The following is a 21,508-nucleotide window of genomic DNA, read 5'->3' as shown; positions in this document are numbered from 1 at the left end:
GTATGGTGGCGTTCCTAGCGGCAATGGAAGCTAAATAGCGGAGGTTGGTTAACCACGTGACAGCTTTCAGCAACGCCTGACCTTCTTCGGACGCATCATCCGCCATTGCTGTTCAAATTAAGTTAATGCGCTCAATAGCGACGCGCACAACCTTCACCAAGGCCCAGGATCCGCGTAATTGCGGGTGGCTGGCTAAGGGCCGGCGGCTCCGCACATTGTAAAAGATTATCGCTTCGGGCTGAGCTAACATCAGCTGGGTTAGCTCCTCGTGCTCCTTCAGCCTCCGGTCGAAGTAAGCTGTGAGTGCTGGCGAAATAACTCGCGCTCCTCAGCTAGCTGCTGTTCGAAGAGGGCCCGCATTTCGGGAGTGAGCACTAATCTTTCTGCGCCCGCAGCGCCAATTTCCATAGCCGACATTCGATTCTAGTATTGCTAAGAAAAGACGGTGCAACACATAACTAGAGGACACTGTCCCAGCAGCGGGACACACCTCTTGGTAATAGTCAAAACAACGGCAGTTAAAGAACCAATGCGCCTGTGGGACCCAAGTAGGAGCTCGGCGTCCCTTGCCGTACTGCGGTCCGGCACATGCATGCATGCATGCGCCCTACTTCCACGCACCACGGCAGTTCCTTCGCAATAACTTGCCTATCTCTACACTCATACTTCGCTTCGAGAAGTCGAAGCTTACTGGTCGTTTCCCTCACCGACCGATAACCTTAATGGTGTGTTATCTGACCTGAATGGTCTGCTACCTTTCCAGCCGGTAAGCTTATTGGTCGGTGACATACATTACAGCCTTGAACAAAAGGCGCTTTCCTACTTCACCCCTCTTCAGCATTCGTGCCGCATTCGCGCTGCGCGCTCATACGACCGCTTCCAATTGCATATGTTTCTTATAATTTTAAAGCAAATCGGGTCTGTCGCCACGATATGATGTCCAAAACATCTATCAAACTCCCGATAAGTAATTGGAAAATTATGCAAAGGCATTGTATAATTAAAGTAGTTATTATTCACATGATATAGAGATAATTCCAGAATGGGGATTATGGAAGGTGTCGGGAGAATCGGGAACCGTCTTGGTTTCGAGAAACTACCTCAACCTTCGTTCCAACAGATATAAAAAGCCTGTGAAGGTACACTTTATCTAAGCCGATAACTCGACATAACTTAACAACAACGAGCAAAATCCTCCTTTTATTTTTAATTTACTAAACATAATAGCTTGCTAATCGTGATGGCTCTCTCCACGGTTGTCTTCGCTGATCCTTTCTTCTCGGAGATGGACCGCGCCATGAACCGCTTCATCAACAGCGCCCTTGGCAACCCAATGTCCGGCGCCACGGCCGGCGGCAGCTCGCGAGCCGGTGTCGCCCAGCCGTCCCTTGCCATGGACATCATCGAGACGCCCACCGCCTACGAGCTACACGCCGACACCCCCGGCATGTCGCCCGAAGACGTCAAAGTGGAGCTTCACGAGGGCGTGCTGACGGTGAGCGGCGAGCGGAAGATCTCCCACAGCTTGAAGGACGAGGGCGGCAAGGTGTGGCGCAGCGAGCGCAGCTCCTACAGCTTCAGCCGCGCCTTCACACTTCCGGAGAACGCCAACGCCGAGGACATCAGCGCCTCCATCGACAAGGGCGTGCTCAGGGTGACGGTGCCCAAGAAGGAGCCGCCGGCAAAGAAGGAGCCAAAGCGAATTGCGGTGAAGAGCGCACTGTGATGGGCATTGAAGGGTCGAGCGACGAACGATGACTGATCTATTTATCTATCTGTTAGTGGCAAAATGGCTCTGGGGTAAGTCATCAGGAACAGCGGTATGGGGCTTTGTGATCTTTGTATTTGCCCGGTGTCATCCAGGCCGTTGCTTTCTCGTGGGTTGTTAGCCGGTAGGGAAGGGAATGTTGGAGCTTGTGTCGGCGCACGTGTGCGTGCAGAAATGGACTACAGACATTATTGGCCGTAGCAGCAGCAGCAGCAGCAGCAGCAGCAGTAGCTGGTGCTTGAAAATGGATGCTGCATCTCAGGACGGGACAGGGAAGAGAGATGTTGCCGCACTGGTATCGGTATCGGTGTGGACGAGCACACTGAGTGCTACTGCTAGCTAGTGCAGGTGGTGCTGGTGGTGGTTGGTCACGTCGTGGGTTAGTCCTTTGCTTTGGTCCTTCGACACAGAGGAGGTGTGAAGTCCAAGCAAAGACTTTTCCTGTGATGTGTATGAAAGCCATCTACTGTGGCGGAGCCTTGTTAGTGATAGGACCTGCGCGCACCGGACGACATGCCGTTCAAATAATACCGAGATTATATTGCATGCTGACCATCATCATCATCGCTAGCAGGTAGTTAGGCTGGCTTATGTTGGTTCAGCTGTACGTCGGCAGGGTCGGCGCCGTCGTGACAAGTTGAAGGACAACGAACGGAACGGAAAGCGGAAACTTCATGAATGCCATACATCATATTGCACAAACGAATGCTGCTGACTCTTTGAAATCTTTTGTAACGGAACATTCGCATCGCCCAGTGCTCCCTGCATTATCCACTGTACGATCTGGATCTATCACGACGTTGACATCTGCCTGCCTGCCTGCCCAATAATTAGTCACCGGCAGCCTTTTAATAATGCAAGGCACTCTGCCACGCCTTATCGTATTTTGATTTGTCTGGAATGTCATTCGTGAATATATCGTTATTTCTACTTAGATCCTGATTATTATAAAGGCCATAAATCGCGTTTTACTCCATACATACAAATGCATATAATTCCTTGCGATGTATCGTTAGCGTGAGTTAAAGTAGCTTTAAAATGCAATTCTCAATTCAGCGTAAGATGCATGTTCAGTTCATTACGCGACACGACGCGTAATGACTGACTGACTGTCAGACAGCAGTGAGGACCCCACGCAGCCTCAACCCTCCGAAAGATGGTTCGCACCCGAAGCCCTCCTCGCCCCAAAACGACTCATCAGATGCCACAGAGCCCACAGCTATAACTCCATATCGACCCCGCCTTTAAACAAGGAAAAAAAACATGATCCAGACCAGAAAGAAAATCCATCCAGACCACATCGACATCGTGCCGACATCCAACCATCCAACAGCACCCCCCAAACAGTATTCACCAGTACGATATCTACTAGAACAAATTGCACAAAAGGCGATAGACACCAACACTCGACACCGCTGTGTCGTACCCTCCTGCAGCTCCGTATGCGACCACAGCAACCAACTTGCCAACAGACTGGTATAAATCCTCCTCCCCCGCCCCGCCATGCCAGCCGCTCCTCTTTTACCAGCCTACCAGCACTCGCACTGGTGCAGGTCAGAGAGGGGCGTTGTAAGCCCATCATGTTATGTCATGTCACATCACGTCACGTCTCGTCGTGCCTCTTATTCGCCGCCGCCGGGGGGTGAAATCACCACCTATAATAAATCGCCGCACCTGGCTCCTAATGCACTCACGAAGCAATCAAGACATTTCCGAGCAGACAAAACACACCAGGTGCCACGGACTCATCACACAGCTAACTAATCGGCCCATATACCTCCCGGACCAACCATCCAACCGTCATGCCGTACGTCCATGTACGAAACGTCGTCATTACACAAAGGTAACGCCATCCCCGGGCACCACCTCGCCTAGTACGAAGGCCTCGGGCGCTAGCTGCCGCACCTCATCCACCTTAGCGGGGTCCACCACTACAACCAGACCCACCCCCAGGTTGAACGTGCGCCGCATATCCGCAGTGGGAACCTGTGTTTGGGAAGTGGGGTGGGGGGTTGAGAGGGTTTTTTTGTTGCGCGGCGGAGGGATTTTGTTGATCGTGGGGTTTTCTTTCCAAATGTTATGATGCGCCACATCGTTGTGGGCCCTCAAGTCCGAATCTCCCCCTCTCCCTTCCTCCCCCTCCCTTTTCTCTCTTCTCTCTCTCTCCGCCACTCCCACCTTTGACCCTCCTTACCTTGCCAGTGTGTTGGAGCCACTTGAACAGCTCGGGCATGGGCCAGGAGCCGTCCTTGATGCTGACTCCCAGCCCGTCCGGAATGACGCGAGGGATGTTCTCGGGCATACCGCCACCCGTAATGTGTACGACGCCCTTCAGACCCACCTTCTCGTGCAGCTCCAGAACCTGCGCATGTATGTATGCAGTCGTACAGCCGTACAACCCGTATATAGATAAGTGATACATACGGTTTTTTTACGGTAGGGGCCATTCGACGAGTTCGTTTGTCCCTGACAATGTTCGTTCGTCCGTCGCGATGTCGTTGCGATGTCGTTGCGGCTTTGCATGAAGGTCACTAAGTTACATCAGGTAGAAGAAACCATGTAAGCGTGACCACGTCATGCGTGTTTCGGAGATTCAGGCAGTATGGTTTGGTTCGGAGGAGTGACCTGAGTGCCCTGCAAACCGTCCTGTCGCCGTCCTGCCGCGCGGGGGACGTCCTCTAAGCTCGCAAGCCGTAGTGGCAACTCCGGCAACTCTGGCAACCACAAAAACAGTTACTGTTGCCCCTGCTGTTGATGCCCAATTGCAGCGGATCTTGCAGCACATGCAACATACTTCAGTTGAGTCCCAACTGTCAACCATCACAACTACTCCAACGGACTGCGCGGTTTGTTTTCACCGGACGGAGGGGCGTGTGGGGATGTGTTATCATTGTTGCGGTTTTACCCCCCCCCTCCCTCCCCCCCACTTTCTCTTTCTCACCCACCTTGCGCACGTAAATGATGGTGGGTGCAAGCAGCACGTCGCCAAACGTCTTGGACGCGTCCCACGGGGTGTGGTCGTGGAGGCTGGTGTTAGAAACCTCCAGAACCTGTGTGATCGGGTGGTGATGATGACGACGATGATGATGGGGTTGGGGGGATTTAATGGAGGTAGGCGGTTTGGAGGGAAAAAAGAAGTCGGGGGGAGGTCGTGCTATGACAAAACCACTGGAAAATGAAGCAGAAACCATAGATAGACGGATAGACAGGGTAAGAAATTTAACGGATTACGAAGAACGAAGGAAATGATGCACATCCATAGAATTGTCAACCGCCAACGGCAGCCGCCTTATGGATGGATGGATACGCCGAAGGTGGCGTTGGTAAGAGGCGTGGGGCACCAGCCAGGGTGCAGTACGGGGAGCCGGCGGGGGGCAGGGTGAAAGAGCCTCAGCCTGCGGCAAGAGACGCGCAAAGCATTAGATGGTCCCGCCTACATCTGGGTCACAGCCCAATCGGCCAATTTCACCCGGCAAGTAACGTCCCCATGCTCTTAACGTTATTAGAGAGATCGACTAACAAGGACACCGCCTTTGTTGCTGGCCGCGCCAAAGTGGGTTGGAGTGGGTTGCCGCGCCAAAGTGGGTTAACATCTTTTATCCATGGGAGGAATTTCCAAGCTGTAGAGGTTTGGGCCGAAATCAACAAGTGGGTGCTCTCGTGCAGGGACGCCGTACCTTCCGTACGAGGGAGAAGCCGTTGGAGTGTACGCCGCTGGACGAGAGGCCGAGCACAACATCACCGGCCTTGATGTTCTTGCCGTCAATCAACTTGTCCTTTTTCACGGCACCGACGGCAAAGCCAGCCAGGTCATACTCGCCCTTCTGGTAAAAACCCGGCATCTCAGCGGTCTCACCGCCCAGCAGCACGCAGTCAGACTGCTTGCAACCCTCAACAATGCCCTTGATAACCATTTCAGCCGTGTCCACATCGAGGAAGCCGGTGGCGTAGTAGTCTAGGAAGAACAGCGGCTTGGCGCCCAGGGTGATAATGTCATTGACGCTCATAGCGACGAGGTCAATACCCACCTGTAACATTTTTATGCATCAAATTAAGGAATTGCGAAGGAATATGTTTACAGCCACAGATGTACTTGCAACGTGCAGCGCAACATGTTCGCGGACAGCTGCGGGACTATAAAGCTTACGTAAAGGTAAGCAATTTTCGTCTTTTCGTACACAGCGTACCGTGTCATGCTTGTTCATGTCGAAAGCGAGCTTAAGCTTGGTGCCGACGCCGTCGGTGCCGGCAACAAGGTATGAATCGCCGAAGGGCACCAAGCCTCCGAAGCCGCCGATGTCCGGGTTCATTTTTTGAATTCGCTTAACCAGCTCATCACCAGCATCAATGTCGACACCCGCCTTCTTGTAGGTGAGGCCCTCCTCGCTGTCCGGGCGGTTCAGCACAGCAGCCCTAGCTGGACGGAAGTATGCGAGGCGAGCACGTTTGCAGCAGCGCAAAGCAATCGGTGCTGCGGTGGGACGTCCATTAACGGAACTAGAGGAAGCGCGAAGCACTGTCTGCTGCATTGTCGCGACTGTCGGCTTTCGGAAGAGGTAAACAATCACACGATCAGTACAGGACAATAGATTGATTAGTTAACTATATGCTTAAAAAAATGACATGACAGCCGCTTAATCAAAGGTTCTGGGGCCGCCTTCACGTGCGGAACATCCGTACGGTGTGGGGGAGCAGGGTACGGCGGCGTGGCAAGAAACACCTTGCGTGGACACGCATTCCGTGACTACCGCGTCGCACTTCGATGTGGTACGCTTATATGATGCCTTGGGAAACAGCTTGATTGTTGGGTGCAAACATCTACCGGCGCGAAGGCAACAAGCAACATTCGTTGTCTGAACGTATTGTTCGCAGTTATCTTTTGTTTGCATTTTTGCACCATGTTTTTGCTCCTTTCACTATTCAAGCGATGGCACAATTTGGCCCAACGGCACTCAGGATGCCTGAGAATTGCGACTGACGTTTGACTGGCTGAAACACCGCAATAAAAAAAGTCAATCATTGGTACGCGCCGAAGCATAATAATCTTAGGAAGGGTCCCTCTATTAACAATAGCTTACAGTTGGGATGCCATGGTCATCCGAAAGCCGCACTACACCAATGCCATAGCACGTCTGTAGTGGTATCATACATTCCCCTCGCTCCGTTACGCAGTAATACATGTGCAAATTACGGGTCTCCTGGTCATGTCGCACTCCACTGCCTCCATGGACAGGCCCCCAGCACACACTACCAAACCGCTCGTGGCCGCGGTGCTCACTGCAAAAATGTCGTCAACTCGGTGCCAGCCGCACAAGAAACCGCATAGCTCCGAAGCGTTGTTTTCCATCCAAATGAGCAAAATGAGCAAAACAGGACGCGCAAACCCATCCGCATCCACAGCCATCGAACACATGCTAAGAAACTTAGCACCATGTGCTTCACCTCGTCACCTCAACTTCCTCTTACACGGCTTTTGCCTTCCCTTCAACCGCCGGCAGCTCCACATCTGCTGCCCTCAGCGCATTGCCGCAGTGCTGTTGCCACCACCTCCCCGGGCTCTTCACCTCCTCCTCCTCCTCCTCCTCCTCCTCCTGCTCCCTCTTCACTTCCTCCTCCTCTTCCTCCTCCTCCTCCTCCTCCCTCTTCACTTCCTCCTCCTCTTCCTCCTCCTCTCGCAGTTTCGTTGCGGCTGCGGGTGCTTCCACCCCCGGGTGCTCCCTCACGCACCGCACCACATCCACCGTTCCCATCAACCCCATGCGGCGCCCACTGCTGCGGCAGCTTCTCTCCCTCCTCCTTTACCACCTCCACCTCCTCCTTCCCTGCCGTACATCACGTCCCACTGAAAACACAACACGCAGCTACCCACATGAACACCTACTCAAGCTGCGCCAGGATCTTCTTCTTGCGCTCGGGCTTCACCACGATGGATCCCGGTGCACTGTGCTCAATACGGCGCTCCAGCTTGCGTCGGTCGCTCTCAACGACAGCACGGCGCGTCTTGGCCGCCTGGATGACACCGGGGGAAACGCGAGTTGGCGAATCGGAGGAGGGGCGGCGGGAAGAAGTTTGTAGAAAAGGGTGTGGAAGGGGAGGAAGGGTGTGATGAAGGCTGTGGAAGGGAAAGAAAAACGCACATCGCAAAACCGGTGGTGGAAGGAGAATACACTTGGGGGGAGGGCATTGGGGCCTGGGCGGTGGTAAAGAAAGAAGAGGGACTTGTGGGGCGAGGTTTACCTGTTAGTTAGTTACTCAGGAGGGCACCAACACACACCGAGCGGGGTGGGACGGGTGGGACGGGTGGGACGGGTGGGACAGGCCGGAGGAGCCGGAAAAAATAGACACATAGAAAAAAGAAGATAACAAGTGGGATGGGGATGGGCAAGATGGGCGATTAGAGGAAAAACAGAGGAGACACAAGACACAACACAACACACACAACACAACACACACATTTCCTCTCCTACATGTGCGACACATGGCTGCATGCTAGGGGGAGGGAGGGAAGGGGGGGAAAGACGAACCACAAACGAGTGAAGCTGGTGCCAGGGCAAGAGTGTACCAGAAGGCAGGGAGGGAGGGAGGGACGTCCGTTTGACTCCCTCCCTGCTGCTTCCCCCCTGCATGAGAATACACCGCCATGCAGTTGCATCCATCCCCTCCACATCGCCCCTCGCGGCCCCATGTGTAAAGCGCTCTCTCTACCTCCACCTCTATCTCTCCTCTCTCGCTCTCCCCCGCTCTGCCCCATCCTTCCTGAACCCCCCCCATGGGCCTTATGGTCCCGTGCCGGACGGTCCCGTTTATCCTCCGGGCTATTATTTCTTGTCTCTCCTCCTCTTTTTCCCTCCCGGCCCTGTGGCCGACAGGGGCCATCTCTCTCCCTCCCCCTGACCACTGCAACTTCTTTGCTATTAAATCTATATTCCCTTGGTATCCTTATGGCTTTGCTTCATGCCCCCGGCTCCCGCACCCCTCACACCTTGTAGATGGGAGCCGGCAGATGCCTGTGCCGCGCGATACGCTTGATCTGTACGGCAAAAAGACGCGCAAAAGCGGTGGAGGGGCTTATGGCGTCAAAAAGCGATTACGAGATGTAAGCACGGGTTGTAAGCAGTGCGCTTTTGTGAAGGGGAGCTGGTGAAAGGGCCGGCCGGGTAGTTCTGATACTCTGCCAAAGCTCTGTGTGAGCGGACGTGTATGTGTATATATGTATGTATGTATATGTATGTATGTATGTATGTATGTATGTATGTATGTATGTATGTATGTACAAAAACAACAACAAGAACAACTCGCTGTGGGAAGTTACGGGCACCCATTCCGCACTTCCTCGCCCCGCCGCCCCCACCTCCCACCGCTTACCTCCGGCATGTGCTTGTACCGCTCCAACAGCGCATCGTTGTACGCCTGTTTGTGTTTCTCCCGGGGCAGCCGTACACCTAGCTGCTCAGAGGCCTTGGCCTGAGGGGACGTGCGTGAGGGTGCGGGTTAGGGTGGGGGTGTTATAGGGGAGTGGCGAGTGGGAGTGGCGAGTGGGAGTGGCGAGTGGGGGATGATCATTTTGTTATAGTTATAATAATTAAGTGAAAAGAGTGGGGAGTTGCGGTGGTGGGTTGGGCAGTCAAAAAGACGACAATAAGGGCGGAGGCGTTACTCAGAGGACAGGACCCGGCGGACCCGGGCGCAGGCCGTGTAGCAAGCATGTGTATCGGCCACTGGAATAGGGGCGAGGATGAGGACCAGGACATGGCGCTTATTAGGCCCCCCCATCGAACTGAAAGAGCCCCAACCCTCCCCTCCCCCCCCCCAGATCTTGTCCTGGACTACACCCGTCTATCTACCCCGGGTATCTGCTCCATTCGCCGGTGGTTCGTCGTCGTAACCCCCCCCTAATTCCACCCCCGAAGAGATCCCATTAGCCCAGCTTACCCCCCCCATCCGTCGTCCCAACCTAAGGCGTAGGTTGGGACCACACCGCCATGTAGCCCACACAGCAACCAATCCACAATCAATCCGCAAAGCAAATGCTGTTTTTCCCCTTACAGACTCCTCTCCTACATTTGCACGGCAGCACCGCCGTCCACATCTCCCCCCCCCCTATTTCCCCCCCTTATTTCCCCTCCCCCCATTTCCCCCCTCCCGTCTCCGCAAAAGTATTTTGTCTTTCCTGTCCCACCCGTGCCCTTCCTCCTTCAGAGACTCCTCTACTCTACTCCTACCTTCCAGCACCGTACATTCATGTCATCGCTGCCGCTGAAGACGTAGGTGGCGTCTCCGCTGAACCTCACCGCGAACACGCGCTGCATGCGCTTGGTGGTGTAGACCTCCCTGGAGTGACCCCCGCTTACGGAGAAGATGCGCAAGGAGCGGTCGTACGACCCCGCAACGAACTCCCGACCCGTCGGGGAGTAGTCCACATCCATTACCGCGGAAACAAAGTCCTACGACAGGGTACGACACAGTACGACACGGTACGATGGTACTGGTGATGGTAGTGGTGATGGCTATCGTACATGCACGTAGATACAGACGTACACATATGGGCACACGGACATACATACGCACGTAACGTACCTTGAGCACGCACAGCGCTGATGCCAGCTTCCTCATGTCGAAGGTGTACAGGCAGCAGTCCTCGTTAGCGGCGGTGAAGTTGAAGGGCTCCATTGGGTTCCAGGACAGGGCGTTACAGCGGGTCTGCATGACCAGCTTGCGGAGGGGGGTGGCGCGGCGCAGGTCGTACAGGGCGATGGAGCGGTCGGAGCCGGTAGACGCAAACACGTCGGGTTCGGCCTGAAAGGGGGTGGGGGAGGGGGCGGCCCGGGGGTGGGGGAAGGAGGAGGGGGAAGGGGGAGGGGGGGGGGAGAGGAGGGGAAAGACGAACCACGTGAACGAGTGAAGCTGCTGCCAAGGAAAGAGTGTACAAGAAGCAGAACTGACCAGGAGAGGAGGGAGGGGAGGGAATTTTATGTGGAGGGTTTGAGCGGGATGCGAAGAGAAGCGAAAAAGAAAGACTGGCCGGCGGGTAACAATCACCACCTTCGTGAGAGTAAGGCAATGACTGCCCGGGGCAACTGCCTTTAATGGTATTGGAGCAACGCTTCCTCTCGGGTCCAGTGGCTCACAGCACCCATGCCGTGCAAACGTCGTACAGCCCCCAGAACCCATATCCAGATCGTGGAGTACCAGCACCGGCCTCCCTCAGCACCCGGGGAGAAGCGACTTACCGGATTAAAGCGAGCGGAAGTGACCGTATCAGATCCCCACGTGAACGACTGTATGGGCTCAGATCGACTGTGGTCCCAAATATCGATTGCAGCGCCCGCGGTGGCGAAGACGGAGCGGTCCCAATGGTGGTCAATTCCGCGGAATGCGTTCTTGCCCTGAAATTCAAACACCGGCTCGGCGTCGCCTTGGACGATACCTGCTTCAAAAGGTGCGTATGGTACTTTCCAGAGTTTGACCGTGGCGTCTGTGCTGGCGGACACGCATGTCTCGCCATCGGGCGCGAAGGAGATGCCTTTGACGGCGGCTGTGTGGCCAACCAGCCGCCTCAGCGTGCGCTTCTGAGGAACGTCCCAGATACGGATTTCGCCATCCGCGGCGCCGGCGACAATGCTGTTGACGAGCTTGGGGTTCCGTGCCAGGCAAGTGACACCATCGTCGTGCGGAAGCGCAGCGATGAAGGGCTTGGCGAAGATGCGGTCAAGCTTGGCGGCGTTGAGCGCTCGTGTGTATTCTTTCGCTTTTTCTAATGGGTGAAGCAGCGGGTCGTAATTGCGTTGCACCTTACGCAGGTCGCTTTTGCGTTCCCGTGTATAATCCTCTTCCGAACGGCTAATAACCTTCACCTTCATGGTTGCTGGTCTGGGATTATTTGACTACTCTAAAAGCCCAGCAAGGGCAAAGAGCTGCGCCGCCCGCCGAAATTCCATCTGCCGGAGAGCGATGTCGCACAGGAATTCCTGTAGAATATAGCGTTAATAGTGAGCATATAACGACGTACTGTATCCGGCCGATATTTGCACAGGTGATGTATAGTACAACATTCCCAACGGAAAACCTTTCTGTGCAACCCCGAAAGGTAGCTGCATCTTTTGCTGCTTCATCATAAGTCTGACGCAGCCTTTCGCTCATTGCGTCCTTGTTATTGGCGTGGTGTACGTTGCATAATTTAGAACTAGACTTCCCCTCCTAATAGCTAGGGACTTGCCCTCGAGGGAACAATTTGGTTTCTAGGCGTATGCGTGTATACGACAATTCTTTCCAGCATAAAGGATCACAGGCCTAACATCAACTCGAGGACTGCAGCAGCAGCTCCCGCACCGTATATAGTGCTTAGCGGAAGCACCCGCGTACTTTGCACGTCACAGCTGATATGATAGCGGCTGCTACCGACTAGCCTACCCTTTTCGCCGCTGCCGCCTATCCTACCGTGCGACCGTCCGGCCATCTCCAGCAATCCACCGAACAGCTTCCCGTACGGATGTCGGTGAACCCCAAGTCGTGAGCTTAAACGTTGACCGTTGAGAACAATTGCTTCACAGCCCAGCCAGCGGCTGGGCTAGCTCCGCTCCACACAACCGCGAATCAGCACCTCTAAATCCGACGTCGTCAACATCAGCATCATCTCCCGCGCAACAGATTTACCCGCACCGCTACCACCGCTGCCGCTGACTATACTCCACTCCGACCTCCAACCTTGCCAGCAGCGACAACCAGGACCAGCAGCAATCAACAACCAAAAGGGACCACTAACAACACCTTTCATCAAAACCCAAACCGGGGGCAGCAGCCGGCAGCAGCAGCAGCAGCCAGAAGGCTGATTCCGGATCAGGGCAGCAGCAGCAGCCATAGGGCATGGTTTCGGAGCGAGATCACGGCACTAACACAGCTTGAAACTGGGACATGGAAGTTGAGACAGCGGAAGGCGTGGAGGCGGCGATGCATCAGCACCCGCAGTCGACACCGCCATTAGAGCATCGGCTCTCACAGGTAGGGCAGCAAGAGGAGGAGCAGAATGAGGCGGAAGAGGAGGAGGAGGAACAACAAGCTCAGCGGCAGCGGTTGCAGGAGCAGCAATCACAACCCTCGCCGGCACATGAACAGGAGCAGGAACAGGAGGAGCAGCAGCTACAACCCCCTGAGTTGACGGCGCTACTACAGCCGCAGCTACAACCCCAGACAGAACAGCAGCAACAGCTGCTGCTACAGCCCCGGCGGCAGCCCCGGCGGCGCTTAGAGCCCACCAAGGTATCTGACGGAGTCTCACCGCGGCAGCAGCAGCAGCAAGAAAGTGGTGCTACTGCCGGTGCCGGCGGCGGCAGTAGCAGGGCAGCAGGGGTCGCGGACCAGCCCGGCGCCCTGTCAGGGCCATCTGCTGGGGAAGGCCGGCCGGCGAAGAGATCTAGGCTGCAGCAGGTATAACGGCATTAACGACCAGTCGTACGGGAGAAGCAGTACGGAAATGAAAAGCTACTGCCCCTACCCATTTCTACTGCAAAACCCGCAATCAAAACGCACATGCACACAGACACACACAGCCACACACACACACACGCGCGCGCGCATAGATCACTGCTCAAACGTCTACGACTCGTAGGCTGTACTACATAACCTCGCTTACCCGCATGTGCCGGGGTCCCCAAACACGCACCCCAAACACGCACACCAACCCCCGGTACGGCAGGTTTCGGAGGAGCGTCTTCAGGAAGATCTAGTGCAGTCTGTGGGTTTGGATCCTTGGGGCCTCTCCGAGGAGGAGGAGGCGCTGTTGAGCGATGTGGAGGCGCAACGGCCCGGACACCCCCCCCTGGCTCGACAACAGTACTTCAAGACGCGGAACCTGATTTTGACTCTCTGGCGGGTCAACGTACGGCGACATCTGAGCATGACGGACGCATGCAAAGCCGTACAGATGCAGTACGCAAAGTACGGCGGGGATTGTCACGCACTGGGTGCTTTTCTTTAGAGGAAAGGAGTCGGCAAATATTTTTTTTGTTGGCAAATATTTTTTTGTTGGTGTAATATGAGAGCGTCCCTGTGGGTTAGGGGTCTTAATTAGGATCGGGATAAAATGGCTCAAAACACGTGGATGGATGTCGTACGTACCGTGCCGTACCGTGCCATGTGTATTTCCCGCTTTCCCCTTTAACTTTTATTGTAGCATGCCTAATGCGGTGTATATCCGTGTCTAATCCTTTGTAGAGTATCCCCATTTTGGAACCCTTTTTACTGCCACGTCTACATGTGTTCCTCCCCTTCTTAAAGTGCCTCCCTCTGCCTCCCACAACCTGACAGCGCCGCCCAAACCCAAACTGGGTCGGCCATGCAAAATGTCCGATTCAGGGTTTGGGCGGCAGTGACATTTTGCATGCCGTCCGTCCTCGTTCGCATGACGTCCAATTCTCCCCCCTCCAGCCCCGTCATCACCCCCTTCACTCGCTCGTGGTTCACCTTCGCCCCGGCACCGTTTTCCCCTCTAGTTCACCTTTCCCCCCAATCCCCCCTGGCCTCCACAACACACACACGCACGCACACACACACACGCGCGACCTCCTCCTTCCCGTCGTACACACACAGGTACGCTGAGGTGGCTTGGACGTACCTCCATTCGTACGGCTTTATTAATTTTGGTTTGGCGGCGGCCGTACCTCCGGAGATAGAGCACGAGGAGACGGTTATTGTGGTTGGGGCCGGGCTAGCTGGTAGGTGTGGGTTGGTGTGGTCGGTGAATACTTCGGCGGGGGGCCCCGCCGACACACACCAACACATGCAACTTGCACTGGCACAATCCCCTCCTTCCCCAGCACATACATACATACATACATACATACATACATACACAGATATACACATACACACATTCCATTGCACAACTCCCCTTCCCCCTCTTTCCCTTCTAGGCAAACCCGCAACTCTCCCCCACATACATACATACATACATACATACCCACACCTGCACTCGCACACCCCCCAGGTCTGGCCGCAGCCCAGCAGCTCCGTCAGCTGGGATATCGGGTGCTGGTGCTGGAGGCACGAACGCGCCCGGGGGGGAGGGTCCACACAGCGAGACTGGAGGGCTGCAGGAAATTACAACAGCCGCAAGAACAACAACAACAGCCGCCGCAACGGCGTACGGATACCGGAGGACCTAACGGACATGCCGTACAGGCAGAAACCTTCAGCCAGACGGACGGCGTTGGGAATGCGGTGGTGGGGTTTGCTGACCTGGGGGGTTCTATCTTGACCGGCTGCGACGGCAATCCGCTGGCGGTCCTGGCGCTCCAGGGGGGGGTGCCGCTGCATGCCATTGTGGACGAGACACCGCTGTACTGGGAGGATGGAAGCCCCGTGGATGCCGTACTTGATCGGAAGGTACGGCAAGGGAAAAGGGGGGTTGGCAAAAAAGGTGGGTCAGGAAATGGACGGAATGGAAGTCCGTCCGTAGGTGGTGAAGATGGCTATGAAGGCATCTGTATGTATGTATCTCTGTCCCGACCGTCACGACCTGGTTATTCAACGCTCCTGCCCCTTTTTAAAGTCCCCACCGTGATGTGTGGGTGTGTTTGGGGCGTTACAACGGCCTTCGAAACCCCCCTCTCCCCTTCTCCTTGCATCCCGTGGTTTCCCCCCCTCTTCCCACCGCGCACACACACCCTTCGCCTCACCTTCTCTCCACACACACACACACACCCCTTACACACCTCACTTCACCTCGCCTTCTTTCTTCCCCCATCCATCCAACCCCCAACCCCGACCCAGGTATTCGACATGTACAACACGGTTTTAGACCGTTGTGATGCGCTGTGTCAGCAACTCGGTTCCGCTGCGGGGGAGCTCATGTCGGTGGAGGCGGCGCTCAACGCGCTGTGGGGGCAAGTGTCGGCCGAAACGGCCGCAGTAGCAGCAGCAGCAGCAAGGAAACCTTGCGCAGTAGCGGCGGAGGCAGTAGCAGCAGCTGCAGCAGTACCGACAGCTACTGGTGGTGCGAACACAAGCCACGGCGATCCAGAAGGCGCTGGTGGTGGTGGTGGTGGTGGTGGTGGCGGTGGTGCAAGCAATGGCGATGCGAGTCCGGATGAAGAGGATATGGCCAGGTGGGGCCGGGGCCAGGTTTTAAGGTTTTAGGGTTTTAGTCAAGTGGGGTTTTAAATCAGGTTTTAAAATATTGTCCCCGGAAGCTTTGCGGTCCAGCAGGATCGGAGGAATATAAATAATAATATTTTATTAGAGTTTTGCTTCGCCACAGACCCCGCCCCCGTCCCTCACCTGTGGCTAGCCAGTATTCCTGATGCAGTTTTTTTGTCTTCTCCTCCCTGGACTACATCCGTCTAATCTCGAGTATCTCTCCTTCTATCGTCATTGGTTCGTCTTTACCCCTTCGTTCCTCCCCTGCACTTCCTTTCTTCCTGGCCCCCTCAATATTAATTAACACCGTAATAGCGCAAACACTATAGAAACGAGTCTGGTGCCCCGCGGTCGCGGTCTCTGGCTAGTGAGCTAACGCCCCCCTCCTTCCCCCCTCCAAATCGACCCCAGGATGGCGGACCAGCTGTTTCACTGGCATGTGGCCAATTTGGAGTTCGCGAATGCGGCCCCGGCTGCAGAGCTGTCTCTGAGGCACTGGGACCAGGACGACGCGTACGAGCTGCTAGGGGAGCATACCTTCGCGGCGGGTGAGGGGTGGGGGGGTTGAGGGGTGGGGTTGGGTGTGGGGGGTGGGGGGGGTTAGGTGAGGGGGTGGGGGGTGTGGGGAAAAGACGAACCACGAGCGAGTGAAGCTGATGGCAAGGAAAGACTGCTGGGGGGGGTGGGGTTGGGGGGGAAGGGCGACTGCGCATATTGGACTGTGTTCGTGCTGTGTTTCGTGGGTCGGTAATCAGCGGTGCCGTACTACTGAGATCAGAAATCAAAGGACCAGGTGCTCATAGGCCCGCATGCATTTAGTGGGGGCAAGAGGGGAGGTTGCCTGATTAGGCGAGAGGGCTCGTTCTCCCCTCCCCTATTTCTTTGGCTGGGCGGTTGGAAGTTTGAATGTCGGCAGTTCGTTGGCAGTTGTTTGGCTGTCGTGTCTCCCGCGTGTATTTACTATTTTTTCTTTCATGTCCCTCCTTTTCCCCCCTCCCAACCCGAGACAGACACACACACGCACACACACACATACACACATACATACACCCCTACCTATCCGCACCTCTGCCATGCAGGTGGCAACGGCCGACTAGTGCAGCTGCTCACACAAGACTTGCCGATATTGTACGGCTGTCCCGTGACGGAGATCCGGTACGGCAACAACGGTAACGGTAACGGCAACAATGGCGGCGGCGTGGCGGTTGTGACGGAGTCTGGGGCGGTGCTTGAGGCGACGGCGGCGGTGGTGACTCTGCCTCTGGGGGTCCTCAAGGTGCGTCGGGTGTAGCAGTAGCAGCAGCAGCAGTAGCAGTAGCAGTAGCAGTAGCAGTAGTGCCCCCTCCCCCCTTCAACCCGGGGGGGGGGAAAACGGGGGAGTAAGGGGGTTAGAAATTGAGCTGTTGGCTGCTGAGAGAATGACCCGGTTTTAAACGGTTTTTAGAAGTAACCTGTTTAGCCTGTTTTAAAGCCTTGTTTTTAGATATGCCTTGCTACGTATATATTCGCTGGTTTCCCACTAAAGTGCTTATTTAGGCCTACTTCTTACACGTAATCAGTTGCCTAATTAGTACCTGCTGCTGGCAGCCCGGGGGGGTTCCTCTCATGGCTCCTGCTCGGCCAGCAGGTCTCGGCAAGTTTGGCCGTACATGACCGTTTTGTCGTCCCTTTTTTGACCCTACACGTGACATGCACTCTTACACTCCACGTAATCTCCCCCCGCCCTTCCGCTTCCCTTCTCCACTTCCCGCTTCCTCCCCCGTTCCCCCCCAAAACCTGACACCGCGGTCCATACCACCCGACCATCCGCCAACATCGTACATGCAGACCGACGCAGTTCGATTCAGCCCTCCCCTCCCTGCAGCGAAGCAGGTGCGGGGGAATGCCCTTGCGTGGGGATGCATATTGGGAAAGTGTTTTTTTGGGGGGGAGGGAAGGGAGGGAAAAGATATTGGACCACCCACCCTTCCCGCCAAACCCCTGGATTTCCACCATCTCACGTTTTCCCGCCACAGATAAGTCGATGCTGCGTGTGTGTGTTTGTGTGTGTGTATGTGTGTGTGTGTATGTGGTGTGTGTGTATGTGGTGTGTGTATGTGGTGTGTGTGTATGTGGTGTGTCTGTGTGTATGTGTGTGTATGTGTGTGTATGTGGTGTGTGTATGTGTGTGTGTGGAGGTGTGTGTGTGTGTGTGTTTACGTGTGTGTGTGCGTGTACATGGAGGTGGTGGGGATATCGAGGAATGGCAATTAGGGCCAATGAAGTGATCCACGTGGACCCAGGTGGTATGGTTTGTTGACGACCACGCGGGAGGTATGACGTAACCCACAACTGCAATTTCCCCGCCCTCTTTTAAAGTTTTTTCGTGTTTTTCCTCCCAAGGTTTCTTTTCCACTCTTTTCAACAAAGAATACGCTTTTTTTTCCCTCCAACCCCCGGCCCCGTCTTTGGTACCTGCTCCATTCGCCAGTGGTTCGTCACACCCCTCGCCTTCCCCCTCTCCCTCCAATTCCCTTCACCTTGTTCAACCGCCCGTATCCTAGCCGCTTTATGGCTCCCACTCCCTGTTACTACCCCCGCCCCGACCCCGCCTTCCCTCCCACACCCACACCTCACTGCAGGGAGCCATAAAGCGGCTAGGATACGGGCGGTTGAACAAGGTGAAGGATCGATGTCGTTGGCGGTTGTTAGTTGTTAGTTATGGTTGTTGTTGTTGGTGCTGGTTTTGGAGGGGATGGGGTGGGAGGGAGGAGACTCCCAACTCCAACCGCATTGGCACAGCTAACCAAACACGACAACGCGAGAACGTTTTTGCGAAAGTTTGAGTTGAGGAGTAGTTGAGGAGTAGTTGTGAAGGAGTTTAAGCAGCGGCCGGAGAACGGTGGGGAGGGGGGGGAACGCGGAAGAGGGACCAGAGGGAACTCCTGCAGAAAGCGGCACGGTAAGTTTTTTCCACGCATCCAACTAAGTTGCCTCAACCCATTCTAGGTTGTCTGTTTGTCTCATCATCCTTCTACGGCTTGGCATTTTGGGTTTTACCATGTTTCGTAACATTGTGTGCTGTGTTTTCTCCCCCCCTCCTTCCCCTTTCGGTCAGTTCTACGTCTGTTACTCTCTTGCCCTGGCAGCAGCTTCAATCTTGTGTGGTTCGTCTTTCCCCCTCCTTCCCCTCTTTTCAACCCCCCACACCCCTATACCTCTTTTCGTCGGCAGTTGCTGTCCTTGATAGTACTGTACATAACCTCCCCTTCGCCACCACCGTCAGGCATCTCCCTCCTCCCCCCCGGGTCTCCAATCCTGGACGCCGGCAGCTAATTTCTGACGTACTCTCGCCCGACGTGATTCACCGCCGTCTCCCGACCTACCCCTTGCCGCGCAACCTCCCTCCCCAATAAAACCCTAATCCTAGGTGGCTTTACTGTTTCCGTACGCCTTCTGGGACACCTCCGTGGACACGTTCGCCTGCGTCATGAAGGACAAGCAGCGGCGCGGCGCCCACTACCTGTTTTACTGCGGAGCACACACTGGGTGAGGGGGGGTGGGGGGATGGGTGGGGTGGGGGAGGGAGGGGGGTGGGGAGGGTGGGTGGGTGGGTGGTGGGGAGGGGGGGTTAGGGGCTTTTCTCTGCTTCGCTTCTCTCCCCCTTCCCTTTTCCGGTCCTCCCTATATTAGTTCTCCTCCCCCGCCCATGTCCCCCCTCCCTCCCTCCCTCCCCCTCCCCCTCCCCCCTTCTTTCCCCCCATCCAGCGGTGCGGCTGTTCTCACAGCGCTAGTGGCAGGGTCCGCAGCCATCGCCGTGGAGAGCATGACCGACCAGCAGGCCGTGGAGGAGGTCATGCGGGTGCTCCGAAACATATTCGACAAACCGAAGGAACCAGGAGCAGGAGCAGGCGCAGCGAGTAATGGGGATGTAGGAGGGGGGGGTGGGGACGGAGCGGATGGTGCGGCGGCGGCGGAGGCTGGCGACGACGGAATGCCAGCGGGAGGGGCTACGGCGGCGGCGGCGGCGGCGGCGGCGGGGGGGGAGAAGAAGAAGAAGAGGAAGGGAGGGCTGCGGCAACAGGGAGGTGGCGGTGGCGGTGCGATTGGTGCTACTGCCCCTGCTGCGGCTGCGGCGGCGGCGGTGGCGGCCGGAGGGGGCCCGACGGGGGGAAGTGGAAGCGGGACTGCTCCGAGGAGAAGGCAACCGATGCCGGTTCCGGAGCCGTTGCAGGTAACGGCTGTATGTATGTATTTGTTTGAATCTGAGCCGCGAGAGCCTGAGATGTACATGTATGTGCGTATGTATGTAGTATCTGCATGTAATGTGTGTATAATGTATGATGTGTGGGACAGGGGGGTCATGTCTTCACCCTGTGGCAGCTACCCTGCGATACCCTGCCTTCCCCGGTATTTCGGGGCACCCTCATCTAGTCACCCTAGTCAACATCTCAGTGGATCGCTTAGGTTCCGCACCCATCACCATCGGAAGAAGTTTCGACCCTGACAGGTCTCGATCCCGGAATCTCCCGGGGGCAATGGTCCGTGCCTTACCAGTAGTGCCTAACCTGAGTATGTGTGTATGTAGGTGTGTTAGGGATTTAGGGTTTTAGGGTTTGTGGGATAACATCGCTTAGTTCATGACGCACGCATTGTCAGGCCGTACACATACACATACACACACACGCATGTGTTTGGAGACCATGTGCCGCCTCCCCCCCCCTCCCCACCAACCTCCAGACCTTAAGCGCTGCGCGATGACCCAAATCGAAATGCAGTTGCCCCCTCCTCCCTTCTCTTTCCTGGCCCTCACGTTGTACGGCAGGCCATGGTGACGCGGTGGGGTAGTGATCCGTACTCCTTGGGGTCGTACAGCTCCATGGCCGTATCCTGCCGGGGGGCTGCGGAGTACCAGGCCATGGCAGCCCCCGTGGGCGGTCGGCTGTTCTTCGCCGGGGAGGCGACCATACACAGGCGAGTTTCTGTATGTATGTATGTATGCATGTATGTGTGTATGTATGTGTGTATGTATGTATGTATGTATGTATGTATGTATGTATGTATGTATGTATGTATGTATGTATGTATGTATGTATGTATGTATGTATGTATGTATGTATGTATGTATGTAGGTAGGTAGGTAGGTAGGTAGGTAGGTGTATATGTAGGTAGGTAGGTAGGTAGGTAGGTAGGTAGATAGGTGTATGTGTATATGGGTGCAATTTGCACCGTCTATCCATCCCTGGTAGGTATCAGCTTCACTCGTCTGTGGTTCGTCGTATCCCCACCGCCAGCTCTCCTTCCGCACTTTTGGGACCCCCTCCCCTTTCCGCCCCTCCCCCTCCTTAACCCTCCCCCCCTCCTTAACCCGCCCTTACCCCCTCACCCCCAGGTACCCCGCCACCATGCACGGGGCCTTCCTCAGCGGACTGCGCGAGGCGGGCAGAATCCACTACTCCCTCGCACGAGCTCGACACGGCCTACTCCCCAGAGTGAGTGAGGTGCCAGGGGTGCCAGGTGTTTGCATGGGGGGTGAGGGGGGGAATGGAGGTTGAAGGGTAGTAGTGGGGGGGGACGAGAATGGATGCGGGATTAGGGGGGTGGGGGCCTTAGGGCTTGGTTGCTGTG

At 55.7% G+C, this 21,508-nt stretch overlaps 4 protein-coding genes across 4 annotated transcripts in view; 2 read left to right on the top strand and 2 right to left on the bottom strand.

The window, feature by feature from the left end:
* The first annotated feature begins 1,161 nt into the window (after window positions 1-1,161).
* VOLCADRAFT_106305 (uncharacterized protein) lies at window positions 1,162-2,562 on the top strand. The gene is made up of 2 exons (XM_002954239.1): window positions 1,162-2,276; window positions 2,310-2,562. Exon 1 carries the CDS (start codon window positions 1,241-1,243, stop codon window positions 1,724-1,726), a length of 486 nt encoding a protein of 161 aa, XP_002954285.1. The 5' UTR covers window positions 1,162-1,240; the 3' UTR covers window positions 1,727-2,276; window positions 2,310-2,562.
* A 216-nt stretch (window positions 2,563-2,778) lies between these two features.
* VOLCADRAFT_106304 (uncharacterized protein) lies at window positions 2,779-6,360 on the bottom strand. Its single transcript, XM_002954173.1, has 5 exons — window positions 5,956-6,360; window positions 5,446-5,796; window positions 4,714-4,818; window positions 3,963-4,130; window positions 2,779-3,754 (listed from the first exon to the last, which is right to left on the bottom strand). The coding sequence occupies exons 1-5, from the start codon at window positions 6,295-6,297 to the stop codon at window positions 3,602-3,604; spliced, it is 1,119 nt and encodes a 372-aa protein (XP_002954219.1). The 5' UTR covers window positions 6,298-6,360; the 3' UTR covers window positions 2,779-3,601.
* A 470-nt stretch (window positions 6,361-6,830) lies between these two features.
* On the bottom strand, window positions 6,831-11,755 carry VOLCADRAFT_76201 (uncharacterized protein). The gene is made up of 6 exons (XM_002954172.1): window positions 10,999-11,755; window positions 10,346-10,564; window positions 9,991-10,212; window positions 9,134-9,232; window positions 8,751-8,798; window positions 6,831-7,777 (listed from the first exon to the last, which is right to left on the bottom strand). The coding sequence occupies exons 1-6, from the start codon at window positions 11,626-11,628 to the stop codon at window positions 7,646-7,648; spliced, it is 1,350 nt and encodes a 449-aa protein (XP_002954218.1). The 5' UTR covers window positions 11,629-11,755; the 3' UTR covers window positions 6,831-7,645.
* A 924-nt stretch (window positions 11,756-12,679) lies between these two features.
* Window positions 12,680-21,508, top strand: part of VOLCADRAFT_118655 (uncharacterized protein) — a gene marked incomplete at both ends in the record, with an annotated part of 13,050 nt that continues 4,221 nt past the window's right edge. Inside the window, 13 exons of the mRNA XM_002954238.1 lie at window positions 12,680-13,192; window positions 13,461-13,702; window positions 14,354-14,478; window positions 14,751-15,148; window positions 15,536-15,870; window positions 16,313-16,449; window positions 16,981-17,177; window positions 17,729-17,773; window positions 18,523-18,561; window positions 19,311-19,429; window positions 19,649-19,742; window positions 20,706-20,872; window positions 21,273-21,372. Of these exons, the coding sequence (XP_002954284.1) occupies window positions 12,680-13,192; window positions 13,461-13,702; window positions 14,354-14,478; window positions 14,751-15,148; window positions 15,536-15,870; window positions 16,313-16,449; window positions 16,981-17,177; window positions 17,729-17,773; window positions 18,523-18,561; window positions 19,311-19,429; window positions 19,649-19,742; window positions 20,706-20,872; window positions 21,273-21,372 (2,511 nt within the window). The remainder of the gene's footprint in view (window positions 13,193-13,460; window positions 13,703-14,353; window positions 14,479-14,750; window positions 15,149-15,535; window positions 15,871-16,312; window positions 16,450-16,980; window positions 17,178-17,728; window positions 17,774-18,522; window positions 18,562-19,310; window positions 19,430-19,648; window positions 19,743-20,705; window positions 20,873-21,272; window positions 21,373-21,508) is intronic.

Source organism: Volvox carteri, assembly GCF_000143455.1.
Source record: "Volvox carteri f. nagariensis unplaced genomic scaffold VOLCAscaffold_41, whole genome shotgun sequence".
NCBI classification, from domain to species: domain Eukaryota; kingdom Viridiplantae; phylum Chlorophyta; class Chlorophyceae; order Chlamydomonadales; family Volvocaceae; genus Volvox; species Volvox carteri.
The sequence above is the reverse complement of the archived record's forward strand: the minus strand, read 5'-3'. Positions and strand labels throughout refer to the sequence as shown.

Bases quoted from the DNA above. Each gene is read 5' to 3' on its own strand.
- VOLCADRAFT_106305 (XM_002954239.1), top strand. From the start codon at position 1,241: ATGGCTCTCTCCACGGTTGTCTTCGCTGATCCTTTCTTCTCGGAGATG.
- VOLCADRAFT_106304 (XM_002954173.1), bottom strand. From the start codon at position 6,297: ATGCAGCAGACAGTGCTTCGCGCTTCCTCTAGTTCCGTTAATGGACGT. The intron at 5,797-5,955 runs GTACGCTGTGTA...AAAATGTTACAG, and splicing joins ACATGAACAAGCATGACACG to GTGGGTATTGACCTCGTCGC. The intron at 4,819-5,445 runs GTACGGCGTCCC...CCGATCACACAG, and splicing joins GCTTCTCCCTCGTACGGAAG to GTTCTGGAGGTTTCTAACAC.
- VOLCADRAFT_76201 (XM_002954172.1), bottom strand. From the start codon at position 11,628: ATGAAGGTGAAGGTTATTAGCCGTTCGGAAGAGGATTATACACGGGAA. The intron at 10,213-10,345 runs GTACGTTACGTG...ACCCTGTCGTAG, and splicing joins CAGCGCTGTGCGTGCTCAAG to GACTTTGTTTCCGCGGTAAT. The intron at 8,799-9,133 runs GTAAGCGGTGGG...TTTGCCGTACAG, and splicing joins GGTACAAGCACATGCCGGAG to ATCAAGCGTATCGCGCGGCA.